Here is a 23,455-nt window from a genome sequence, read left to right on the forward strand (position 1 = left end):
GGAGCAGTTGTCTTCTCAGTGCCTGTGCACTCTGGAGTGTTGTTCAAAGTGTGGCACAGGGAAGGAAGCTCAAGGTCCCCACGCTTTCTGAGGTTGGCAGTGTTTGGGACTGGCTGCAGAGCACATAGCTTTTGAACGGTACAGTTCCAGGCTCCTTTGTTGCACCAAAATCCTGGCTACATAATTGATTCAAAGTATGTGTGGCTGAAGATTTAGATTTTGTATTACATTATACACTTGTGTTGCTTACCATGGAGATGTGGGCTTTAACAAAGCATGTATAAGCACATGTGGTGGAAATATGAACAGAAGGATGTGCCAGCCATAATAAATAGAATTGGAGGAGAAACAGGAGGGATTGAAGAGCAACTGTGAAGTCCGGCAAGACTGAAGAAGGAAAGGTGTTAAAACTTGCATTGTAAAATAATTAAACTGTTACTTCTGCATGGCTATGAATTTATAATCCCAATCTGTTTTGTTTAAATATGGTATTACACTTAAATGATTGAAAGTGAAGTCTACAGAGTGAATTGTACTCTGCATTAAAAGAAGAAGAAAAAACCCAAATCAAAGTTTGCTTTATAGTGATGTATCCTACCTTTTATTAGGAAATGTCCTGAGCTACTATACTACCGCATGATATATATTATAATAGCAAATGTAATCCTCCTTAGAACAGTAGGAATTGATATATTTTAGCTATGCAGATTAGTTCTTATTCACCATCAAAACATAATTTTTTGTTTCTTGAGCAAAAATTAATAATAGAAATTAAGTTTTTCAAGCATGTTGCATTAGGAGCAGAGACCTCTAAAATTTTAGATGTTTTTACAGTACTTCAAAGGATTTTTGTTAAAGAAACATGAAAATATTCCAAATCTAATTTTAAACTTTACTTTTTAGTGAGATCTACTTGCCAGTTGTAACAAGACTTTGCTAATAGCTTTGTCTGAGCCTGTGGGCTGGTTTATAAACCAATAAATCTTTAGCCAAGTAATTTTACCCAGTTTTAATTAAATTGACTTTTAATTCTTCTGTGAGAGCAGTAGAGTAACATAAATAATGATGTTGGCAAATTGAAATTTATTAGAGCCTATTGTTGGAGTGATGTGATGACTTGTCACAGTAATTATAATAATGTAGCATGTTACACAAATTCAATGGTGGGATAGCAAGATTTGCTTTGAAGTCCTTGGCAACCTCCCATGTCTTCTGGGTTGCTCTGACATCACAAAATGCGTATTTTTCTGAAGTCATGGCTCACAAGGAATATTTGGAGGAATTGCAACAATGCTCTGTAAAGTGAATCTCCTTATATAGAGCCTCTGTCCATTAAAAAAACAACAAAGAAACCCATAAACCAAACAACAGCAACAAAATAACATGTTAAACTCAAGAAAGACTTCTGCATGTTTCTGTATTCCTAAGAGATACTATGAAAACTGTGCCAAAAATAGACTGGTAAAGGAGTGCCCTTCTGTATAGCATGGTTGTGGGTTAGTGGTAGTTTTCTGTAACCATTACATGATTATGTAATTTGGGATGTCAGAACAGATCAGCATAAATTTGGAAGTGAAGAAGAACATAAAAAGAGAACAAAGAAGCTTGTATGCAGTTTCTAGCATGGTAAGTACATTAGCACATCCTTCTGAAATCAAATGAGATTGGCCTACTTTTTGAGTCAGATAGCTGGCTTTGGACTTTGGTTGAATGAGGAACCAGAACCAAGCTAATGAAGTGCTATTGCAGCCTCTGAAGCTGATATGCTATCTCTGCTGCTGCTGTACAGCTGTGTTGAGAGATGCTGAATGAGAAATGAGAGAGAGATAGAAGAGTGGTTTCCAGTATTCCTGTGGGATTCCTGCATGACTTTCCAAAGGCTTCATAACTTGTACATCCCTGTATTCAGCTCACTTCTGTACTTAAAGGCACTTTGAGGATTCATTTATTAATTAGTACAGCAGTGGGGCCTTACAAGTTTATCACTGAGGACCGTAAAGACAAATCACGTGTATCAAAGTTTATAGTTAATGAAACAGTAATTTTGATTTTATTTCTGGATTACAGAAATCTGTTGTGTGCAGCTCCTTAACATACAGTAATGCCACTGTGGTGGTTTGACCAGGAAGGAGTGGGAATTCTGGGAAGCTGTGGTCAAACCAATGAAGGTTTTGGGTTTGAGACTGGCACCCGGTGTAGCCAGTGGGGTTTGGACACACCTCCGAGAATACACAGGGGTTAAAAGCAGGGCACTGCCCTTGGCACGCTCTCTCTTGGGACGTCGCTGTGAAGAGGTCAGATCTCTCCCCCGTCCAGCCTTGCTGCTGGGCGGGGGAGGGCCAGCCATGCGGTAGGCCCGGGGCCTGGACAGAGATGGGAGGTGAGGGGCCTTCAAGGATGGAAGGGTGGAGGAGCCCCAAGAGACATCGAGACATCGGGCAGCCAGCCCCCCCCCCCCCCCCCCAGGAAGGAGAGAGAGGGAGAGTCGGCGGTGATAGCAGCCGGCCCAGGAAGAGAAAGGGGGGGGGGGAAAAGGGTGCAGCCCGGCCGGCCGCAGCAGCAGCACGTGTGGGAGTATCATCTCGTCCCAGGACAGACAAAGACTGAAAACTTTTAACCCTTTCTTTCATGATTGGGGCCTTGCAAAAATGCTAATCCTCCTCGAAGCTGAATAAGAAGGGAGATAAGAGATGAGATGAGACAAGGACCTGGCCCGAAGAACGTGGAGATGATTTGGATGGGGAGAGATGATTTGGAGTGGCTTTTTGGCTGGACTTTTCTTGTGGCCATGGACTCAGTTGTTCCTGTGACACAGACTGCATTTAGGGGGAGGCAGTGCCTCAAAACCAGGAGGGTTCATTCGTGAGGACCCCCCGGCCCCAGGGGGTTGGAAAAATATGGGGGGGACAGATGTCCCAAAGCAGAGACTGTGCCTTTTTTGGAGTGAGACAAGGCATCCTTGAAAGACAACCCTAAAAGCAGCTCTGGCCATGTCTCAGTGGTGAGAGCACTGGGCATGGAAGGAAGATGTCACAAGCGGCAAAAGGACTTTTTTTCCGGGCGGTGCCGAAGTGACAAGGAAGCACACGAGGTTTCAGTGTGTTTCCAGGAGAAGCCTATGGAACAAGAAGGACTCCTTTCCTCTTCATGAACTGCAGTTTGAGTATACTAAAGTGTCGTGCCGGGCTGGGCAGTTGGTGTTTTGGGAGAATGTATCGGATTGGGAAAGTCAGGGAGTGGGGAGGAGGAAAGTTTTTTTTGTAAGGTTTTCAATTTCTTTTTTTCTTTTCCTGTAGTTTAAGTAATAAAGTGTTCTTTATGTTTAAGTTAGAGCCTGTTTTGCTTATTCCTGGTCACATCTCACAGCAGACACCAGGGTGAGGAATTTTCATGGGGGGCACTGGCTCTGTGCCAGGCTCAAACCATGACAGCCACATGCTGCTGTGTTGTACTTCCTGTGGTGGTCTTCAGCTTAGATCCTTGGCTTGCTCTTTGCTTTCATCTGTACATTCTTTTAAGGGCCCTTTAATTGTTCTGGAGCGGGGTTTTTTTTTTGTGATACTCATAGAATATTTTTTTCCTCCCCTCCATGCTACATTTTAATTTTATTTCCTTTTAATACCTGTAAAAGTATAAAAGTCACCAGACAAATTCTGAGCTGACTGGTGACACAAATGAGTAGTTTAATAGTCCTGGCCTCCTTTTGTACTTTTTGGTCCCATCCTTAATAATTGTATTGTGGCTAAAACCAGCCTTTATTTGGACTGTATTTTATAAAGTTTTTTCATTGTGATGTACAGAAGTGTAGGAATTGTTTTTGTAAGTGGAGCTGGGTGGACTCAGTATTTTTTGGTCTGTCTTTGGAAGCTTCTTTGCAAAGCTGACTGAAAAGAGGCATGGACATAAAGAATCTCAGAGGGGGGTATTTAGATGAAGTTTCTTCATGGAATCATTCTGAGAATGCATAACTGCATTCAGGTAGTAATTAGGGAAGTTGCTTTACTGCTTTAGTTTGTGGCATCCTTACTAATATATTGGAAGAAGGTGGCTGACATTTCAGTTGGCAAGGTTGAGAGGAAAAGGTAATGATGGCAATTTTAGCAAAGGTATCAGAAGTCACCTTAGGTGGTTTGCTAGAAATACATAATGTTGCTGACACAGCTGTACTTCCTTCTCTTTTATGCTGTTAACTGAAGACATGTTGATTAGCATTTTGAAATTTTGTGTGTGCCTTTTTATGGGGCATGTGCATTTGAAACTGAAATTAGACTTATTTAACACAGTGCGGACAGTGCTAGAAGGCTTTTTTTATTGTTTTGGGTTTAGAAGTACATTTGCTACTTTTTAACATCACAGTATTGCATAATCATTACATGATTCTTGCATGTCCATTCTTCTGGTTACTCTTGAAAATCAATAACAGTTTTCAATACCTATTTTCTCTATGTATTTTACCAATCCTGATTTATTCTGACTTAAAAAATTTTAAGCCTCGTTTAGCATGAATAAGTTACTTTATTCTGAAATGAATAATGAAATAATAATTAAATGACATTTGTTTAGAAGCTGTATACAAAATTTAAACATAATACTGAATGAAGAAAATGTTTTCTCTAAGAAAATCTCTAGATTATTTATATATTATATAAGATATTATTATTATTATCTTATAAAAATTTAAATTTTTTGTCATCTTGGGAAGTCTTTCATACTGTCATCTTACAGTTTTTCCATTAGAGTCTGGTAGAACTTTAATGGAAAAACTGTAAGAATACTCAGTTGGATTCTGAAGGATAGTTACCATTTAAACAAATTTTCATGCTTACCATTGATCCAAATGTAAAGCTAAAACTGGAAATTATACTTTGTATTTTGAGTTGACAGAATGAAAGTAGGATGTTTTGAAGGCCAAGAATATAATACTTTGAATCATTGGCCACTAAGAATGTGGCTTTCTAATTTTGGCATATTTGCATGGTCATTGCTGTAAAATGGTTATCTACAAAGATTCAAAACTAATTAAGATATTAAATATTAAAAAGCTAATAGTAATATTACATTCCCTCACTTAGTTTGGTCACTTGATCTGGCCTCATTATCTTAATTATTTTCATGCAAGAAAACTGTTTTCAGAAAAAGTAATATTTTACTTCAGATAAAATGTTTTCCAAAGCACAGAAGAACTTCTTTAAGAACTGCAGCGTCACATAGATGTAATGCATTTAAATGTGGAGTGGGGCTTAAGCTTCAAATTGTCTGACAGTATTTGCTGGGTTTGACCACTAATCACTAGAATTTGCTGTATTACTTTGATTTGTTTGTTGTGGTTACTGACTGTGGAACTTGAGTATTTTTCTGTATTTAGAAAACAATTTGAAGATGGGTCTTAAAATTGTAACCAAAAGTTAAATCACTTTTTTTACCAGTGGGAAAAGTCTTGAATTGCAGCTTCATGTTGCATCTCAGCATCACAGAGAAGTAAAACAGGCTTTCATAGTATAGAGTCTGTCTTCATGAATCAGAGCTGTTTACTCATACACAACATTTTCATCAAAGTTATGTTAAAACAACTTCATCTTACTCGGCTTTGATGCTCATCCTGAATTGTGATATCAAATAATGGAATGAAACTGAATTTCCATCAGACTTGACCCATTGTAGTTTGTAATTCTACAGCATAAACTAGATCAGCCCTAGCAGATTTCTGGGTTTGACTCTTTCACTTGGATAAATTAAAACACCTCCCAGTTGAAGTGGAGCTCTTTCTTAAAGTGAAGCTGCATTTAAAATTTTTGATGGTTATAGGTAACTTTTACTAGGTGAGTACCTTTTTGCTAGTAAGTAAGTGACTTTTAGACAGGAAAACTGGTCTATGAAAATTGCAGAATGCGATTAGAAACAAGAAGCATCTCTGTGCTGTAGGAGTTTGAATCAGTAGGTGAAAATTATAAGATGGGATTTTGGGAAATCTCTCAGTTGCTCTAGGAAAGTCTGAGTTACCTTCCAGAAGGTGTCTTTTTCTCTGCTTGCATGCTTCTAATGGCATGTCCCACCCTTGTCACTTTGACACAGTATTTAGATGTGATAAAGCTGTGGATGTGTCATTGCTACTTTTAGCAGTGGAAAAATGTAGATCGTGTAGTTCCTTGGAATTGTGTTCTTTTAGCAAGATGATGTAAATTCTGTCCCTTGCTCTCCCAGTTGTTTTGTTTGATGGCTATTTAGGTCTATCACTGTTTGGAAAAGTTGTACTTCACCACCTTTGTAATTTTCTTCAGTTTCAGTGCAGATTTCACTGAATGGTTGCATGCCAGTTTTTATCTAGAGGAGCACTATTCTTACATATTCCTGTACCTAAATTCAGATAAGTCCAGAATATTACCTTTTGAGTATAAATGAGTCAGTTACGTGTTTTCAGTCTGTATAATTCAACTTACAATTTGTTTTGCTGTATTAGTGTATATCTTAACATGTTTTCCTGAAGTGTAATTAAAGAGTTTTAAAATTCATGGAACGCTTACCCATTTAAATGTTTTACTTCACAGTCAGCATATTTACTTGTAGCTGTTCCTTCAGTATTCAGAAACATGCACACATAAGGTGACAAATAAGGTGGTAGTTGGTATCATAAAGTGCGTCATGGTTAAAATTTACTGTGTGATTAAAGGTAGAATATTTTTGCTATTTGCTTTTAAACCTGGGCATCTTCTTTAATTTTACAACTTTGAGAACCTTCTTTTTCACTGCGTAGAAATACATTAATACTATGATATTTGGCAGAAATAATCGAATAAAGATATTAAAACCCAGTTAACGGAAACTGTTCTCAAATGCTTTCTTCACTGATGTTCACACTTCACTTCTAATTTGGCACTAACTTATTACTCTGTTGCCGCTTTATATTGGTAAAATCAATATTAGTAATTGAACTAACAGTTGATGTATTTGGTTATTTTAAAATTGCCTGAAACCAAAGTAGTCCAATGTAGTTTTCTGTAAAAACCATTATGGATTATCTTAACAGTCCTCCTTGTCTATTGGGAACTGTTGCTGTCTTCTTATTTTACTTAACTTGTTTAGACACTTTTGGGAGGTACTGTGCAGATTACTTAATAAACTAAATCCTTTAATTCAATAATCTTCAAGATTTTCAGTGTGTTAATGTAATAATTGATTTTATTTCTTGGCTTAATGTAGTTTTTGTTCCACTCCTGTCATTTTTAATTGTCTGTCCAATGATAAGTGTTTTGCCTTCAGAGCTCTAACTGGAATTTTCTTTTTCTAACCCTCTATGCTCCAAATCAAACAAAAACCTCACCTCAAAACAAACACCATGATTCCAAACTACAAAACTGTCTGTTACTGATTTTAATAGAAATTAAAAATTGCTCTTGTATTTGTTTTATGTACTAACAAATTGATGATGTTTGGCCATCATTCTTCTTCTGTTTTTTTCCATGGCACCAAATAAGCCTTTATTATTAAGGGTGCCAGATAAATAAAACAGGTAATTAAAGCAGAAATTACCTTCACAAAAAAGCTAAACATACAGATCTATATGAAATAGAGGCAGGGGTGACTTTTCTACTAGGAATCATTTTTACTCCTTTAATTGGAAATTGCTAGTTAGTTTGAGACAAAATTGCTGAAGTTGTGGGAGAACAGTCTGTGCAGCTGTGGCAAAGCTTTCTCAGTGTCAAGTCTGTTCTCCTACTTGTAATGTAATGCTTATGGAAAGCCTTTTGCAAAATGTTGTATGAATTTGTAGACCAGCTGCTCATATGGAAAGTTTGCTTCTAACACTTCAGACATAAGCTTAAAACATGTCTAAATTTGTTCATGCAGACCAGCTTCCAGTATTCTTTGATCTCTTCAGTAAGCTGTATGTAGTGTAAAAATACCCTTTGTACTAGTAGGCCTGTCTAGAAAGTATTTTCTACCAAATAAATGCCTTCTCATTTGAAATAAACATTGAATTTATTATTTTTTTTTAAACAGACACCAAATCCTTCTGCAAGTGAGTTTATTCCTAAAGGAGGATCAACCTCCAGGCTGAGTAATGTATCCCAGTCAAGTATGTCTGCCTTCTCTCAAGCCTTGTTCTCTCACCCCTCCATGGGAAGTCCTGCTAATGCTGGGTTAGCACCAGGTAAGTTGAGAGTAATGATTTCTAGTACAGTGTGCTATAGGTGTAGCTACCTCCTACTTCAGCTCTTAATTGTAAGGCAATCATTAAAAAGCAGAGGAACTTTGGATTTATATTCCAGTAGTATGGAAATCACACTGCAGGCTGTGAAATCTGCTCAGCCACAGCAGCTTTGAAATTAACAACTTACGCTGCTCTTTTTGGGGAGAAGGGTTGCTGAGTTATCACATACTGTGTCCTGAGTGGTTCTTGCCAGAGCAGTACCCGGAGAGGATTTATACTATCCATAGTCTAGAAATGCATTATAGTCTACAATGCATATGGTCTTGGTTTACTGCACACCAATGTGCTCTTTTTATATGTTTCTAGACGGTGTGATGTAGAAGTGTTTTTTTGTTATTAATGAGTACATATGAGGATTTAAAAATCTGGATTAAAAACACAAAGTAGAAGACAAGCTAATTCTATAATACTGTGCCTTGCAAAATAGTGTTAATTTTTATTGTATCTGTCACATGTAATCTCACTTTTAAGACCTCTAATTTATAGTTATTTCCCATGTTTAAAACTCTTACTGAAATGTGTCCCATGCAGTTATGTAATTGAGTGACAGATTTTTTATTTTTTACACATTTGAAAATTTCAAGCCCTTCATGCATCTTTTAGTCTTCTGATCTTAAGGTGTTAACTTATTTAAACAAAATTAATAGCATTAAAATTAAAATATTTTTAGTATATAGCTATCAGCAAATCTGGATATTCTCACTGCAGATTGTTTAATGAGTTTCTGTATGTACTTAAACCTCCAGAAGTCCCTTGTGGCTACCGAGAGCCATTAGGTAATTGCCAAAAGGCGGATGGACAAATGCTATAAATGATTTTTTTAAACATGTATTGGCAATTACCATTTATTAAAATGAACTTCAGTCTTTCTTGATGCTAGTGTCAATGTGAAAGAAGCCAGCATTAAGCTTGCATGTGAAAACATAGAGCAGGCTAGGACAGATTGATACTTCTGCTGACCAAATGAACATATTGTGGTACTGTGTCTGCTTGATCCTATATTGTGCTGTACCGTCTTATTGGAAAACTGTTGTGTTTATATGCCTCTCAGCCTTGTCACCTGGATTGAAAAGTGTATAAAGGATTAAATAGAATACAGTAAAATGATCTACTTTTGGAAAGTGTCCAGTGGGGTCTCAGAGGGATCCTTCACAGTCCAATTTCTTTACTATCTGTAAGTAATACTTGAAAGGATAAGTAACACTGATGAAAGAAGTTCACACAACAATTTCAGGTCCTAGAAATAAATACAGATACCAATGCTGCATACTTTCTAGCCTCAAATACTATTGTTTGTTTGTGGACAAGAGGGATGGGGGAGTGTTCATAAGAAAGAACTTCAGGCAGAGTTGGCTTGTTTCCCTGCTCTTCCTGCATAAATAAAATGAAAATATAGTTAAAAGTAAGGACCTTGGTTGGATTCTCTGAATTTTTCTAGAAGCGTTTCTTCTTTCACTAAGTGCAGAATTCTCTGAACCTAAGTGTCCTATGTAAATACTGCTCACAGACTTTTATTTTTATTTAAATGTCAACATTAAAGCTGTCAACAGGATCCATGCACAAAAATTCCTGTTACCTCAAGGTCAGCTAGGAGGTGCTCTTTCTAAAAAATTAGGCTCCTAAATAAGAAAGCAGTATCTTTGTGTGGGGAAACTTCACCACTTAGATCATACTGGGTAACAGAATGAAAAAATACTGAAATACTTTCTGAAGTTGTCATGAAAAAATGGTTGAGATATGTTAGTTTTCAATAAGTGAAAACAAATTCAAATAAAAGCCATGTAAAGAGTTCATAAGAATTTTCCTTTGAATAAAGATGACTCTCCTTCTACTTAAAGGGTGAATACTCTCCAGTAGAATAACTCTGTGGATTTAAGTATTTATGTGAGATTAAGATTGCTTATTGTAATTTACAGGATACTGGAGGAAGTCAAAATTTCATGAGAAATAAGGAAATGTAGTAGGAGTATTTAAGACTGCTAGTTTTATTCACCCATAACAAAGTAGGTAAATAATGAAAACAATCCTTTGATTTCCTTCCTGATGATGAAAAAATGTAAGTTCTTTCACATATCTAATTTCTGAGATTAAAATCAAAACCACTTTTGACATCTAGTATTTCTTGTCCTTCGGAAATAATTTGTTCTGCCTGTCTTGTCAACAGTACTGCAGAAATACTGAAAAATATGACAGGGGAAATGTAAAATACTTTAGTGGGTAACTTGTTGGATCCATGCCTGACATATTGATTAGAATGTAGCATGGAAGAAGGTTACTCCCACATTCACATGTTTATTTATGTAAGTGCTTTCTAGGGTTATCTCAACATGAATCATGTTCATCTTGGTGACCTTTAATAGAGTATGGAAACAGAGTGATATGAAGTGCAACTTACACAAGTGGTGGGAGAAAATTGTTTCACTGAATAGATATAAACAGATCTCATTTACCATTTCCAAACTCTTTTTCTGTAAACTCACCTGAATACTACCTTATTGCTCCTCCCTTTCCTTGCTAGCAAACACACCCTGTTGGTCATTTCTGTGGGAAATCTAGTAAGAAGTTGATGATCTTCAAATAGCACTTTTGCTTACAAGTTTACCTTACCCAGCCCTGTGTAGCTGTGTTAGAGTATTAATGCCATTAAATATGCAACAGTGTGTGAAAGAAATTCATGAATGTCATTGAAGTGATAAGACGTCATTGCTGTGTTTAACTTGAGAGAGAACAGATGTATGGCCCCCAGCAGTGAAAAATGTCTCAGTTATACCTAAAGAATGATGCCTTTGTCGCTGATGGAAGTGACAGCAAATTGCTGTTGCTTTTATATTTAGTCCAAGTCAGATTCTGAGCTACGCAGAATGTAGGAGATGCCATTTCTGCTGCCAGTCTGAACCTGCAGGCTTAGGAGCCAGGAGTGTGAAGGTGCTGTGCTTGTGTCCAATTGACACATCTCCATTGTGATGAGCTTCAGGATTGTAGTTCTCAGAGCCCACAGCCCCAGCTGGAGATGGAGCACTTTCAGCTGAGGTGGTTTGTGTGGCTGAAGGCCCCAAGAGCTTGTTCCAGCCTCTTGGGTCAAATGTGGTGCAGAGGAAGTTCTGCAGCTATTCCAGAATAATGTAAGAAGAGAAGAAGACGAAGAGACTCTAAAATTATCTTATTTTCCCCATTGAAATTGAAGAGGAAGAATTGATGGTACAAATTGTTTAGGGAATGAAGCAGATTTAATTAACTTGAAAATACACAGCTACAATGCTAATGACCTGATAGAAAGCTTACAATAAAAAGAAATAGTTAATGAATTTAGGGATGCTACTTTCAGTTCTTGAAATAATCTGATATTATAATTTACTTTGCTTTGTCATTCTTCGAAATTTACCTGGTAGTCTGTGGTATCTCTAAAGTACAGAACATTAAAGTGATAAAATATTAAATGTTTAATTTTTCGCCTCTGAATATGTTACAAGCATTAGACACATAGGGATATGGTTGCAAACTAGTAAATTTGTAGGCAAAACTTGAAGGTTTTTTAAAACCTTGAATGTTGTAGGCCAGCTAATTTGCATACACCTGAGCTTAATGAAATCCTGCCTCACTAAGTTGTGAATTCTCATTAAATCAAAAAGTTGTAGATGCTGAGTCATGAAGAAATCATGCTTAATGCCCTTTGATCCTGATTATCTGTGTGAATTATTAGATTCAAAATACACTGTAGCTTTTAATTCAAATACATTGTGTGCTACAAAGCTTTATTAGAAACATTAATCTCATAAAATGTCTTTGGGCATTGTCTCAAATGCATGTCAAAGTCTGCCATTTCCCTTTCCTCAGTCACAATGAAACTTCAAAAATAAAAAACAAGGCAATAAATGAAAATATGAGAATAAGAGGGATATGTAAGTATCTCTCTTTACAAGAAGGCATCAGGAACTGCAGGTGTGTGTAGGTAGCCTGCACATTCACTGTGAATATTGGGAAACGATCTTCAAATCCCAAAACCATTTCTTTGTTAGTGTGACAGCACCATGACAGCTGCATACCATAACACCTCTTTTTAGATAGAAAAGTTAAAGAAGCCCTTTTCCCTTGCAGTTCATCTTTTAAGATTGTATTTGACCTCTTGAAGTGTATTAAGATTCCCCAAGACAAGGAATGGAGAGGGACAATTAGAAACAGGCTTTTTGATGTCTGTCTAGTATTCCTGTTGGCATTTGAATTTTGATGCAGGGGAATCTTGAACCCTCTCATAGGGAAAGCTTAATATTATTTGTCAAGATCACTGATAGGAGTGAGATATATATCTATCTATCTATATCTATACATGTGTGTATATGTGTGTGTGTATATATATATATATAAATCATAACTAGGTTTTTAAAAGCTCATTTTTTTGTTAGGCCCTTAAGTGAATAGGCATTTTTATAAACTGTGCTATTAAAACCAGCCTAATTTTGTGAGGTCTGGTTCTGTTGTTACTATTGCATGTTTAGTAACATCTTTTTCCTTGAGGATTAGTCAGTAGAAATATATAATCACTTGTTAAAAAAACTAATTTTCTTTTATTTTCCTCTAATTTCATTTGTTATGGTTAAATATTACTATTAGTATGCTTTTAATTTACTGAAATACTAATGAAGTTGGTGATATCTGCTTGAGTTTGTGCACTCTTTCAGTTGCCTGAAGTACTTAAATATGCAAAGTTGCACTGTATTAATTGGGTTTTTTTGTGGTTTTTTTTTTTTTTTGTTATGCTAGGCTTTCAATAGTTATTTAGATTGTGCAGAATGTAATGCAAGTCTCTCAGAAGAATCTGTAACCTTCAATATTTGTTGTCTCAACCTGTCCATACAAACCACAGCAGTAGGAGCAAAATTCTTGTAGCATGTGTAGTATGTTCTAGTAGAATATAACCAGACTCTGGTCAAGCTTCTTTCATCTCCTGAAATGAGGAGGCCATATGTTCTGCCTGCCAGATGATTTTCACTGAACTCTCAATGTCCTTTCAGAGGAGACCTAACTAGACTGGAAGGCCATCTGAAAGGATTTGTGTGATGCTGTGATCCTTTACTTTCAATCTTGCATTAATACCTGTGCAAAGACATGAAGGATTTGTGTGTGTAACTATTCTTTGGCAGGAATAAATTTTTTTGAAAAGTAAATCTTAAAGTGGAAATTGTTTGAAATTGTATCTCTAAAAATCACCAGAGATCTTTTTTTTTCTGGGAAACTTGTAGTAGAAGGTTTCAGTATCATTTTAGCGAGTTGCAATCTTGACTTTTCTGTAAGATATTACTGAGTGTCTTGTACTTATAGTGTTTATTTGAAAGCAGAGAGGTCTTTGGTTAATTTTCCATCAATACATATGAAGGCTGCTGAGTTCTTATTTCCTGATCCCTACAGTTGGCTGTTCTATTGAGTTACTCTTGAAGCCATTTATTCCTGTCTGGGTTCAGATGATGTGCTTGTGAGGACTTCAGTTAATACCACTTTATTGGAATAGAGTGAAAAAGACATGTCACTAACTTTCCATAGATGAAGACAATTCTTAGTTATCATTAACTGTAGAGTTGCTTCAGTTTAATGGCCACTTTAGTCATCCTTCAGCTTTTAATACTAATACATTGTTTCATTTGAAATTGATCTTTCCCCAGTGGATTAAGAATGCATTTGTGTTTTACTCTTTTGTTAAAAATGTAACAATATTTACAGAGCTGTTGAAATATTGAAGTATTACTCAGTCACTCAAGGTGACTTTTCCCTTAATGAAAATTTACTTTCTTTTGTAGTATAAATTGGTACTATCAAAATATGTAGTATTTTATAATCATACAGTTAATTTCTAAACAGATTTTTAGGAGACTGTGTATGTTACCATTTACAGCGCCTATTGTAGTTCATTTTTTAAGTTAGTACACTGATCAGCAATATTTTACATACTGCTTGTCTATAACATGTGTGTACACACATGTATGTGTATTAATACAAAGAAAAGTTCTACCCTACAAAAGTGCAGACCTTTATCCTTCCATATTCTTATAACTTACAGTTTTATAAAAAGAATAAATGGCTTAAGGGACACAATTAAAAAGAAAGGCATATGATTTTACTAGTTACATTTAAAAAATCTTGTTCATTTTGTTGGAGCTATTCATTTTTGAGGAACAAAAGAGAATTGGGCTGAATTAATAAACATGGCTTTTGAGATGTCAGAGGAGTAAATGAGAGGAGCTAAATGAAAGGTTACAAATATTCTTTTAATATCATTAGGGTAATATAGCTTCAAAGTAATTTTCCCAAGGTACTGATTACTTGTTAATACTGAAGTTTACATGCTTTTGTTTTTTGTTTTAAAAAAGAAAAAAATGAAATGTAGGGGGGATGAGATTACTTTAGGGACACGATACGAGAGTGAAATTACTCCTACACATTACTGATGATGCATTTTGAGAACTCTGCATACAGTAACTCATGATTGAAGTTAAATAAATTAGTTTATGTAACTAAAAAGTGTGTATGCAAAAAAAAATTCCTCTTGCTTTTATTAGTTGGACATTTGCTTAAATTACTCTGGTTACTAGAGTTTACGTAATTAATTTAATCAAATAACTGAGTAATAACTAACCATTCTTAATTAGAGAAGAATTCTCAGCTGTCATCAGAATGTTAAATATGAAAGCTGTGAATCTTCTATTCTTTCAAGGAGAAGATTTAGTATGACTAATACAATTCTGACTTATAGAAAAGAAAGTACATCCCAGACTGAACTGAGCAATAATACCTTTCAAAGATGTTTTCCTTAGTGTTAATCTGAACATCTGAATATGTCAGATCTTCTGCTAGTAAGTAACTCTGCAAGGAGTTTTTTTGAAGGGTTATCTCTTCCTCAGCAGCACCCTGGAATGTCTATTTTGCACCTAATTTTTATAAGTAATCAAATCTGAGAGTTCTGGATGCAATAGCTCTTGAAGTAATTAGACTATTTGGTAACTAAAAAGTGTGTATGCAGAAAAGTTGACCTTATTTTTTTCATTAATGCACTTTATTTAGAACCAGAGTTTCTCAGACATCAGTGGAGTTGCTCCTGTAATGTTGAAGGTGAACACCAGCCAATAAAATAATTTCAAATAAATTAGAAATTCCAACAGGACTGTTTAATAGACTTAATATCATGAGATGTAATCTATTTTTACATATCAAATAGATCTTTTGGAGGATGTCTTTTAAATACAATAATTATAGGAAAATAGGTAATTACTCCCCTGAAGTTATTATTAGTAGCATATTGTGTACTATTCACAATCCACACGTATTTATGAGCTGTATTACTGGAGACATTTATAACTGTGGAGTTCTAATAAAAGGTACATGCATAATTAGGTGAAGTGAGTTACAGCTAAGCAAACTCCATTGACTGCTCATGTAACTGTTAAGTAAACATTCACTTACATAGTCATTAATATTTTATCTTTCTGCAGTTTAATGAACTGTGTTTTAGACACAGCATTATTTTGACTTGTCTTCCCTTTTCAGCTACTTATGTTTTTCATTTCAGTTCTTCATGTGTGTATTTTAAGTTCCCAAGCCCTATTTCTCTGCAATAAACAAAAATTTTGGGGGAAAGATACCTGTTCAGTCATGCTCTTACTGTTTTATCTCTCAAGGATTTCTATTATCTATATGAAGAGTTAAGTGTCTCACCTGCTCAGAATGTCGTTGGTAGTGAAGGCTGCTTTTCTGAAATTGCTAAATTTTTTTGATGACAGATTTGATCTAGAATGTCTTCTTGTATTTCTTTAAGGAATGTCACTGTCAGCAGGATCTTCTCCTCTTCATTCTCCCAAGATAACTCCTCATACATCTCCTGCTCCTCGAAGAAGAAGTCATACTCCTAACCCAGCAAACTATATGGTGCCTACTAGTGCCTCTGCGTCTGTCGCTAACGCTGTCTCCCAGCCTCCATCTACTGGCCAGGTGATCCAGAAGGAAACAGTGGGTGGAACAACGTACTTCTACACTGACACAACTCCAGCACCTCTCACAGGAATGGTATGTTGGCTTTCAGTACACAGCTGTCTGGAGTTTGTATGTGCTGAATTGGTTGATACTACAGATGTTATTTTTAATGCTATAAATGGCTCATTCTGTATGAAGGTGAGGCCTTTTAGTTATTTTAGTTGTTATCCAAAAATTACTGAAATACAAGGACCAGAGTAATTTTTATATATTTCTACAGCTGTGTAGAGCTTTCTGGGGTTTTAACATAGCAATAGCAGAAAACCATTCTGTGTCTCAGTGGATACATACATAATGAGAAAATATCAAAAAAAAATTTTTTTTGGTAGGTTAAATAGCTCTTATATTTACAGTGATGGAGAAAAAGGCAGTTACAAAACTGTGAAAATAACTGCGTACATACGTATATACACATACACCTCCCTCTCCCTTGAAATCTTTAGAAGTGAATACCACATAAAAAAATTGTAACATACCTGACAATATATTTGTAACTTGTACATGAGGATTTCATAGTTTGAACTGAAAGAGTGAGAAAACTCTTCATTTACTTTATCCTTAAGGACTTGAAAAAGATTCTTGAATTATTTTATTTTTAGGTTTTTCCAAACTACCACATCTACCATCCAGCTGCACCTCATGTTGCTTACATGCAGCCAAAAGCAAATGCACCTTCCTTCTTCATGGCAGATGAGCTCAGACAGGTAAGATGTTAGAGAGTTTAAAGGAAAATTTAATATCTTGGCAAAAAATAAAAAATTGTTAATGTAGAACAGAAATAGACACTTGCAACATGTGCAGTAATTTTTCCCTGTGGAGAATTTGAAAAATCAAATCTTGTAATAAGTGGAGTACAACAGAGGGTGGGGGTGAGTTACAACATATATGACTGCAATCTAATCTGCATGCCATGATTTACTATTCAGCTCAGTACTGTTACTGATGTGGTTTTTTGGCATACATGGGTTTATTTTTGTAACATTATTTTAAGCTGCAGTACTATTCAGTTTGAAAGTCTCCCACTGAAATGGGAGTGTATGCAGGTGTTAGTTGAAGAGCTCGGGGTTCATCATCTCAAGGCTGGCTGTGAGTGTTATTAATTTCAGCTTTATTGTAGTAGCTGCCTTTGTCAGTGCCAGCTATAGCAAATGTCTTCTGAAGCTCCTTCAAGAATTTAGGTATTTTATCATTCAAATTTTCAAGCTATTGCTCTTCTGACCCTCTCTACCCTAGACACTTGCATTAATTCTTTATTTTAGTACAGGTAGTACTAGTGCTAGTACTTTCGAAGTACTAGATGCTAGTACTTCAAAGACAGTGTTTTCTTAAATTTTCAAAACTAATGAGCTGCATTATAATGTTCAAAACTTAATTTTTCCTTCAGGAACTCATCAACAGACACTTAATAACTATGGCCCAGATTGATCAGGCTGATATTCCTGGTAAGTAAGTTTTCCTCAAAACTCTAAACAGTGATCATGTTTTTCTGCAATCATGTACATTCATGTATATTAACAACCTCTTACAAAAGCTGCCACCTGTTTTTATTTTTTCATGTAGCTTTACTCATCGGCCTGGGCCATGGTTAACCAAATGCAGTGTTTCAGAAATATGAATTATTCTTTCTGTCTTCTGTTGTCATTTTCTTCTGTTTTGAAATTCCTTAATGGTTAGAAATAGTTCCAATTGACAAAGGAAAAAATCATTAAGGCAGTTAAGCCCTGTGGTGAACAGTTTTGTATTACTTTGTAGGTATTAGGTACTTCTTTAAATGATGCATACATTTTCAAAGGTAGTATGTGAACTAGCAAAGCAGTTTGTTTTGAAGTGGCTTTGCTGGTATATGAGAGAAGGCTTTGTGCTAGGTGTCAGGCAGAAGAACCATATACTATTTACTGTGATTTGGCTTTTTTTATTCAGCTTGATTTAAACAATTTTTGCTTGCACTATCTTCTCAAATGTGTGCATACTATAATAATGATGCAGTTAAAAATGCAGTTGAGTGTTTTAATCCTGATGAAATGCAAGGGTAATCTCTTAATCTGATTTACAAACCTTTAGCACTTCTCTCTCCCTGTTTTATAAACCAGTATATTCAAACATGTAAGACTGATACTTGCTTTTTTTCTGAGGAAAATGTGGTTCTTACCATGGTATGAAGTCTGCATTGAAATTGGTGCTTATTATTGAATCAGTGTAGGAAAACCACCAAAGAAATATCATTCATAAGGGTGAATTCTAAGGTAAATAAGAAAATGGCAGATGGAATGGAAATGGCATATATTCTGTTGATTTTACTTGGTGTAACACTTTTTCTGAAGACAATAATTTTAGGTCCGTGGGATCTCTTTTAGGAACCTATGAATATGTTGGTGTTAAAGCAAAAATAGTGAATTTTAACTTCACATGCGCCTAAATGATGGAGGAGATAATTTAAATATTACTGGAAGTCATTTTAATTTTCTCTGCTATTCAGTAATTTTCTCAAAGTCAGCTGAGGCCTAACATGTTTCTGTGTATAAACTGATTTTAGCAGTTCCTGCAGAAGTGGACAGCTACCACAGTCTCTTTCCTTTGGAACCACTGCCACCGCCCAATCGGATACAGAAAACGAGCAACTTTGGGTACATTACATCGTGCTATAAAGCCGTAAATGGTAAAGATGACCTGCCCTATTGCCTTCGGAGGATACATGGTGAGAAACATTGAGTTGTCTCAATAGGACTAGCATTCCAGAGTGTACCAGTCGTATTTTAGTGTCTGCTTCCTTCTCAGCAGTTTCAGACTAAATGCTGAAGTAAAATTTTCTCATTCTAAACATTATACTTTAAACCATGGGTTTCATTTTTTCCCTAGGTTTCCGTCTTGTTAACACAAAGTGCATGGTATTGGTTGACATGTGGAAAAAGATTCAGCACTCAAATATCGTAACTTTGCGTGAAGTGTTTACCACTAAAGCTTTTGGAGAACATTGTAAGTTTTTCTTTTTTCTTTCCCCCTGCCCTTCCCCCCAGCTCCTCCCCAGTTGATGTGTGGATACTTCTTTCAAATATGTTTGAGTTAGTAAATATCACCTGTTTCTGTTTTTAAGCTCTAGTGTTTGCGTATGATTTTCATGCTGGAGGAGAGACTATGATGAGCAGACACTTCAATGACCCTAGTGCTGATTCCTATTTCACAAAACGGAAATGGGGTAAGGAAACCACACTGTGAGACAATACTTCTACACACTGTTTCAGCAGTAAACATCTGGTCACAAACAGTTGTTCAGCTTAATTGTTTGGCTAATCATGCCATTAGCTGATTGACATGAGAGTGTTCTTCTTCACCTCCTGTTTGTAAAATCTTTTTAAATTATCAAACAATATAAAATTGATGTCAGCATGTAAGGGAATTACAACTCTTTGAGAGAAAAATAAGTTGGAACAAAACTGGGAGCCAGGAGCTCTAGTGTCCTTGTTGCAGGTCTATCACCAGGTAACACCTATCATTTAATGGCAGTAGTTCCAAAATTCAGAAGATATGCTGTGCCAATTTAGTGCTTGCTGTTTAGGTGTCCTACCATTCTGGTTTTTTCCTCACTATGAGGAATCATTAAACAGTATTTTATTTCATGATTAGAAATGTGAACTACTAGTTAAGACAAGAAATTGATTGAAAAATCCCCGTACCTTATTCTTTTCAGACACCAACTTCACATATTAGGTCTGAAATTTTTTTAATGATGTTTATACATAGATTCAATGGAGTCACTACATAAGCATTCTTAAATGAAATCTGTCACAGGATGGTCTATGGCTCAGCAAGTGGCGCAGTAGAGCCCATATGCTTGTGGCTAAAGCCTTTTCCTCTGCAAAACACTGTGCTGTCAATCATTCTTCCTATTAGGACCAGTTTGTGACCCTGTAGTCTTACAAACTGCAGTCAGGTGTTGGCAACACAAACAGTGCCATGCTGAGAAAGAGAGGTGGTCACTGCTTAGTGCAATCACAAAAAGACTTAAGATAGAAAAGTATCCTGCAGAGCTTCTTTGGACCAACTTCTTGCTTGATGCAGGACCAGCCCTGAAATTAGATCCAGCATTAAAGATGACCAGATGACTGTGACATGGCCTGCTTTTTTTTTTTAATTAGAGAAGATCTTCCCTAAATGTCTTTAGGCTGCCAGTGTATGAAGAGAAACAGAAGCTAAGGTTTTTTTCTCGTGCCTTTTGAAATTAGAGCTTTTAGCTGTGAATTCAAACTGTTTCAGAGGTTGACATCTAGAACTTCACTTGGATATTTTTTACATAAGAGTATAGTGGTTTGGTAGTGTGTGAATATGTTGAAAGGCTTGAAGAAAACCTTACATACGTTCAAAGACTTGTGGATACCTGAAATACGGCATAATTCTCACTGACTTTGCACTGAGCTGACCATTTTAAGTGGAGATGGAACTTGATTTCCACCACTGATTTTGGTGGTAATATCTCAGATGGAGGAAACCCCAGTTTGATGTGTCATATCCTGTGGCAAATCAGAGTGTAATTACAGATTCAATGAGCCTGATGTGAAACTAATTTGGTGAGATAAAACTGGAAGATCTACTGCTAGGGTAATGACTGTTACGTGCAGAACTAGGCTCCTGAGTGTTTCCCAGTCATGGTTTTCAATTTCCATGTGAATCAGTTATGTTTTTGTATCTATTTAGAGAATCATAGTAGAATGATGTCTGTTCTAGATAAAATAATAAAAGTTACATAAAATTATTGGGAGCACATTTTTTTGTCATACTGGAAAAATAATTAAGTTACGGACCTATAAAGGGCAGTCATGTCTCATTAATCTATCAAAGTTCTTTAAAGGAAGATCGAGCAGATAAGACCTTGGAGTTTTCAATGAAGTCTAACAGAGTCTCTAAAAGAACCTAAGAAGTCATATTGCAGAGGAGGTTCTCAGTTAGGTTAATGCCTGGTTAGAATATTAGAAACAGAGTGAACAGTGAAGATCACTGATGGGTCTCACAAGATGATGTCCTGGGAGTTTCTTAACTCATTCACTTGTTTGTTCTGAAGATAAATTGTCTGTCAAAGTTTGCTGATAATACCAAATTATTTGGATTGTTAAAAACAAAGGCCAGTTGTGATTGATTGCAGAAGGATCTTACAAGACTGGAACTCCTACTGATAATACAGCAGGTGATGTAATGTAAACCAATGTGGAAAAATGGAACTAGCTTTAAACATGAAGTGATGGCCTCTATTGTGACTGTTTCCACTCAGTAATAGGTCTGGGACCACGGTTAAGTGCATTGAAGAAAATACTGTCCTCTTGCTGAATAGCAGTAAATAGGAAATAGATTGATGTGGCTTATTAAGAAAAGGGCAGTGAAATGGTAGACATTGTATTCAAGTTGTGTGTACCTGATAGACTTCTCTCTGAAGCTATGTTCCTCCTCATGCATTTTGAAACGTGTAGAAGAGAAGCAAAGAAGTTGAGATGAGGTGGCAGGGATGATCAAAGGTGTGGAACAGCTGGATGAAGAACAGCAAAGTGGAATAATGCTTTTCATGCTTTTAAAGATGGAAAGGAAGATAATGGGGTTAAAAGTGCCTGGAATATGCTCTGAAAAATCATCTGGAATAACAAAGAAATTAATTAAAAAAGTTAATTATTTCTTCCAGCCTAAAACTAAGGACTTACCAATGAAAATAGACAGGTAGCAAATTCAAAACCTAGGCTGTCATGATAGTTAAGCCATGGAACTTTCACAGATTATTGTGGACATTTGCCTAAGTTCAAGGGGGAAGTGGGCTTACTCATGGAGGAGAAATATTTGGGGACTGCATAGTCATGATATTTACTTCTGGGCTGCAAATCACTGGAGACTAATAGAATATTTTACTTGTTTATGTTTATACACTTCAGTATTCATTGCAAGCTGATTTTAGTGTATGTGTCTTTGAAACAGGCTCATGGGCTATATGGACCCTTTGTTTCACCTACTTCAGCTTCCTTTTATAGGCAGGAATAATCTGGGAAGTTGGAAATAAGACATCAATGTCTGTTTGACCCAAAGTATTACTTAATTAAAATGAGCTGTTGCAACAGAACTTACAGGGATATGTAGGGAAGATAATTGTCTCCTGACTGTGGCAATTACTACCTGCTCTTTCAATATTTTCAGTAGATAAATTAGGGGAAAAGAAGTCACCTGAATTCCCAAATTTTGCCAAATCTTTCTGCATACTTTTGCTTTGGCCTTTTTTTTTTTTTTTGATAGCTGCTACTCTCTAGTCTGGTCCTTAGTAGAAGGAGCAATTTAAGAGAGAAAAATAAGATTGCATACCTATAACTTGATTTCTCAGAATTGCCTGCCTTCACGGATCCTTTCTCCATCCCCTCACAGAGTTTCTTGGCCGTCTGCCTGCCTAGAGGAGACTCCCAAGAGAAGCAGGGGAATGGATGGAAGTTGGGTACTCTGCAGCATGAGGCCCAGATTAGTACAATTGCTTATAAAGGTTTTAGGAGGCACAACACTGTGAACCTGATCAGTGAACTCAGAGAATTTGATTTCAGGTATGCAACCTTATTTATGTTGAACACTTGAGTTGGCAACATGAGACCTTGATAGTTAAAAGATGAGGATTATGGTTTACATGGCTGTCTTGCATGTCACTGGTGTCAATGTGGTCAGTCTTGGGTGTTTTCTTCTTGCTGTTTTTCTAACAGACCCTGTTACAGGACTGCCTTTCTAGAGATCTGGTGTGGGGGAGAAAAATAGCAGCTTACATTAATTTTTATGCTCTTAACTAATGTCTCTGACTTCTGAATGAATTAGAATTTGTTGCTTATGTTCTTTATTCAATGATACGGCCTCTTCCTTCAGATGGTACAGTGTGATAATCTAACATTGTTCTGTCATATTTTACTAAATTTGCACGGTTTAAAATCAGGAATCTGAATTTTCGTTTAATCGATACTCAAAGTACATTTATTTGAAAAGTTTCTTCTTATATTATTCTCACTTCTTATATTTCCTCAAAACATTTCTTCATACTCTAAACATTAAATCTGTTGTTCTGGAACTTTTTGGTATTCTTCTACCTTTCTTATATTTCTTAGCTTCAGACTATAGCATGTATTAGTGCATTTATCTCTGCTGAAATTATGTCCTCTTTGCATTAGTGAGTTAACCCAAAAGTACTGAAATGTTGCTCTTAACAGTCCAATAACTGAATGGTAAACCAAA

General features: G+C 36.1%; 1 protein-coding gene across 7 annotated transcripts in view; it reads left to right on the forward strand.

The window, feature by feature from the left end:
- PAN3 (poly(A) specific ribonuclease subunit PAN3) overlaps positions 1 to 23,455 on the forward strand; it is a 79,877-nt gene that overhangs the window by 36,293 nt on the left and 20,129 nt on the right. For 6 of the 7 annotated variants that reach the window (XR_012579009.1, XM_074535275.1, XM_074535273.1 and 3 more), the window contains 7 exons: positions 7,999 to 8,149; positions 16,011 to 16,258; positions 16,825 to 16,929; positions 17,610 to 17,667; positions 18,759 to 18,920; positions 19,082 to 19,198; positions 19,317 to 19,418. Coding sequence is in view for 6 of the 7 variants with exons in the window: in XM_074535275.1 (XP_074391376.1) it covers positions 7,999 to 8,149; positions 16,011 to 16,258; positions 16,825 to 16,929; positions 17,610 to 17,667; positions 18,759 to 18,920; positions 19,082 to 19,198; positions 19,317 to 19,418 (943 nt within the window). In the remaining variant the exon portion in view is untranslated. The remainder of the gene's footprint in view (positions 1 to 7,998; positions 8,150 to 16,010; positions 16,259 to 16,824; positions 16,930 to 17,609; positions 17,668 to 18,758; positions 18,921 to 19,081; positions 19,199 to 19,316; positions 19,419 to 23,455) is intronic. The other variant, XM_074535274.1, reaches the window with a different exon arrangement.

The sequence above is a fragment of the Zonotrichia albicollis genome, chromosome 2, assembly GCF_047830755.1.
Source record: "Zonotrichia albicollis isolate bZonAlb1 chromosome 2, bZonAlb1.hap1, whole genome shotgun sequence".
In the NCBI taxonomy this organism is placed as follows: domain Eukaryota; kingdom Metazoa; phylum Chordata; class Aves; order Passeriformes; family Passerellidae; genus Zonotrichia; species Zonotrichia albicollis.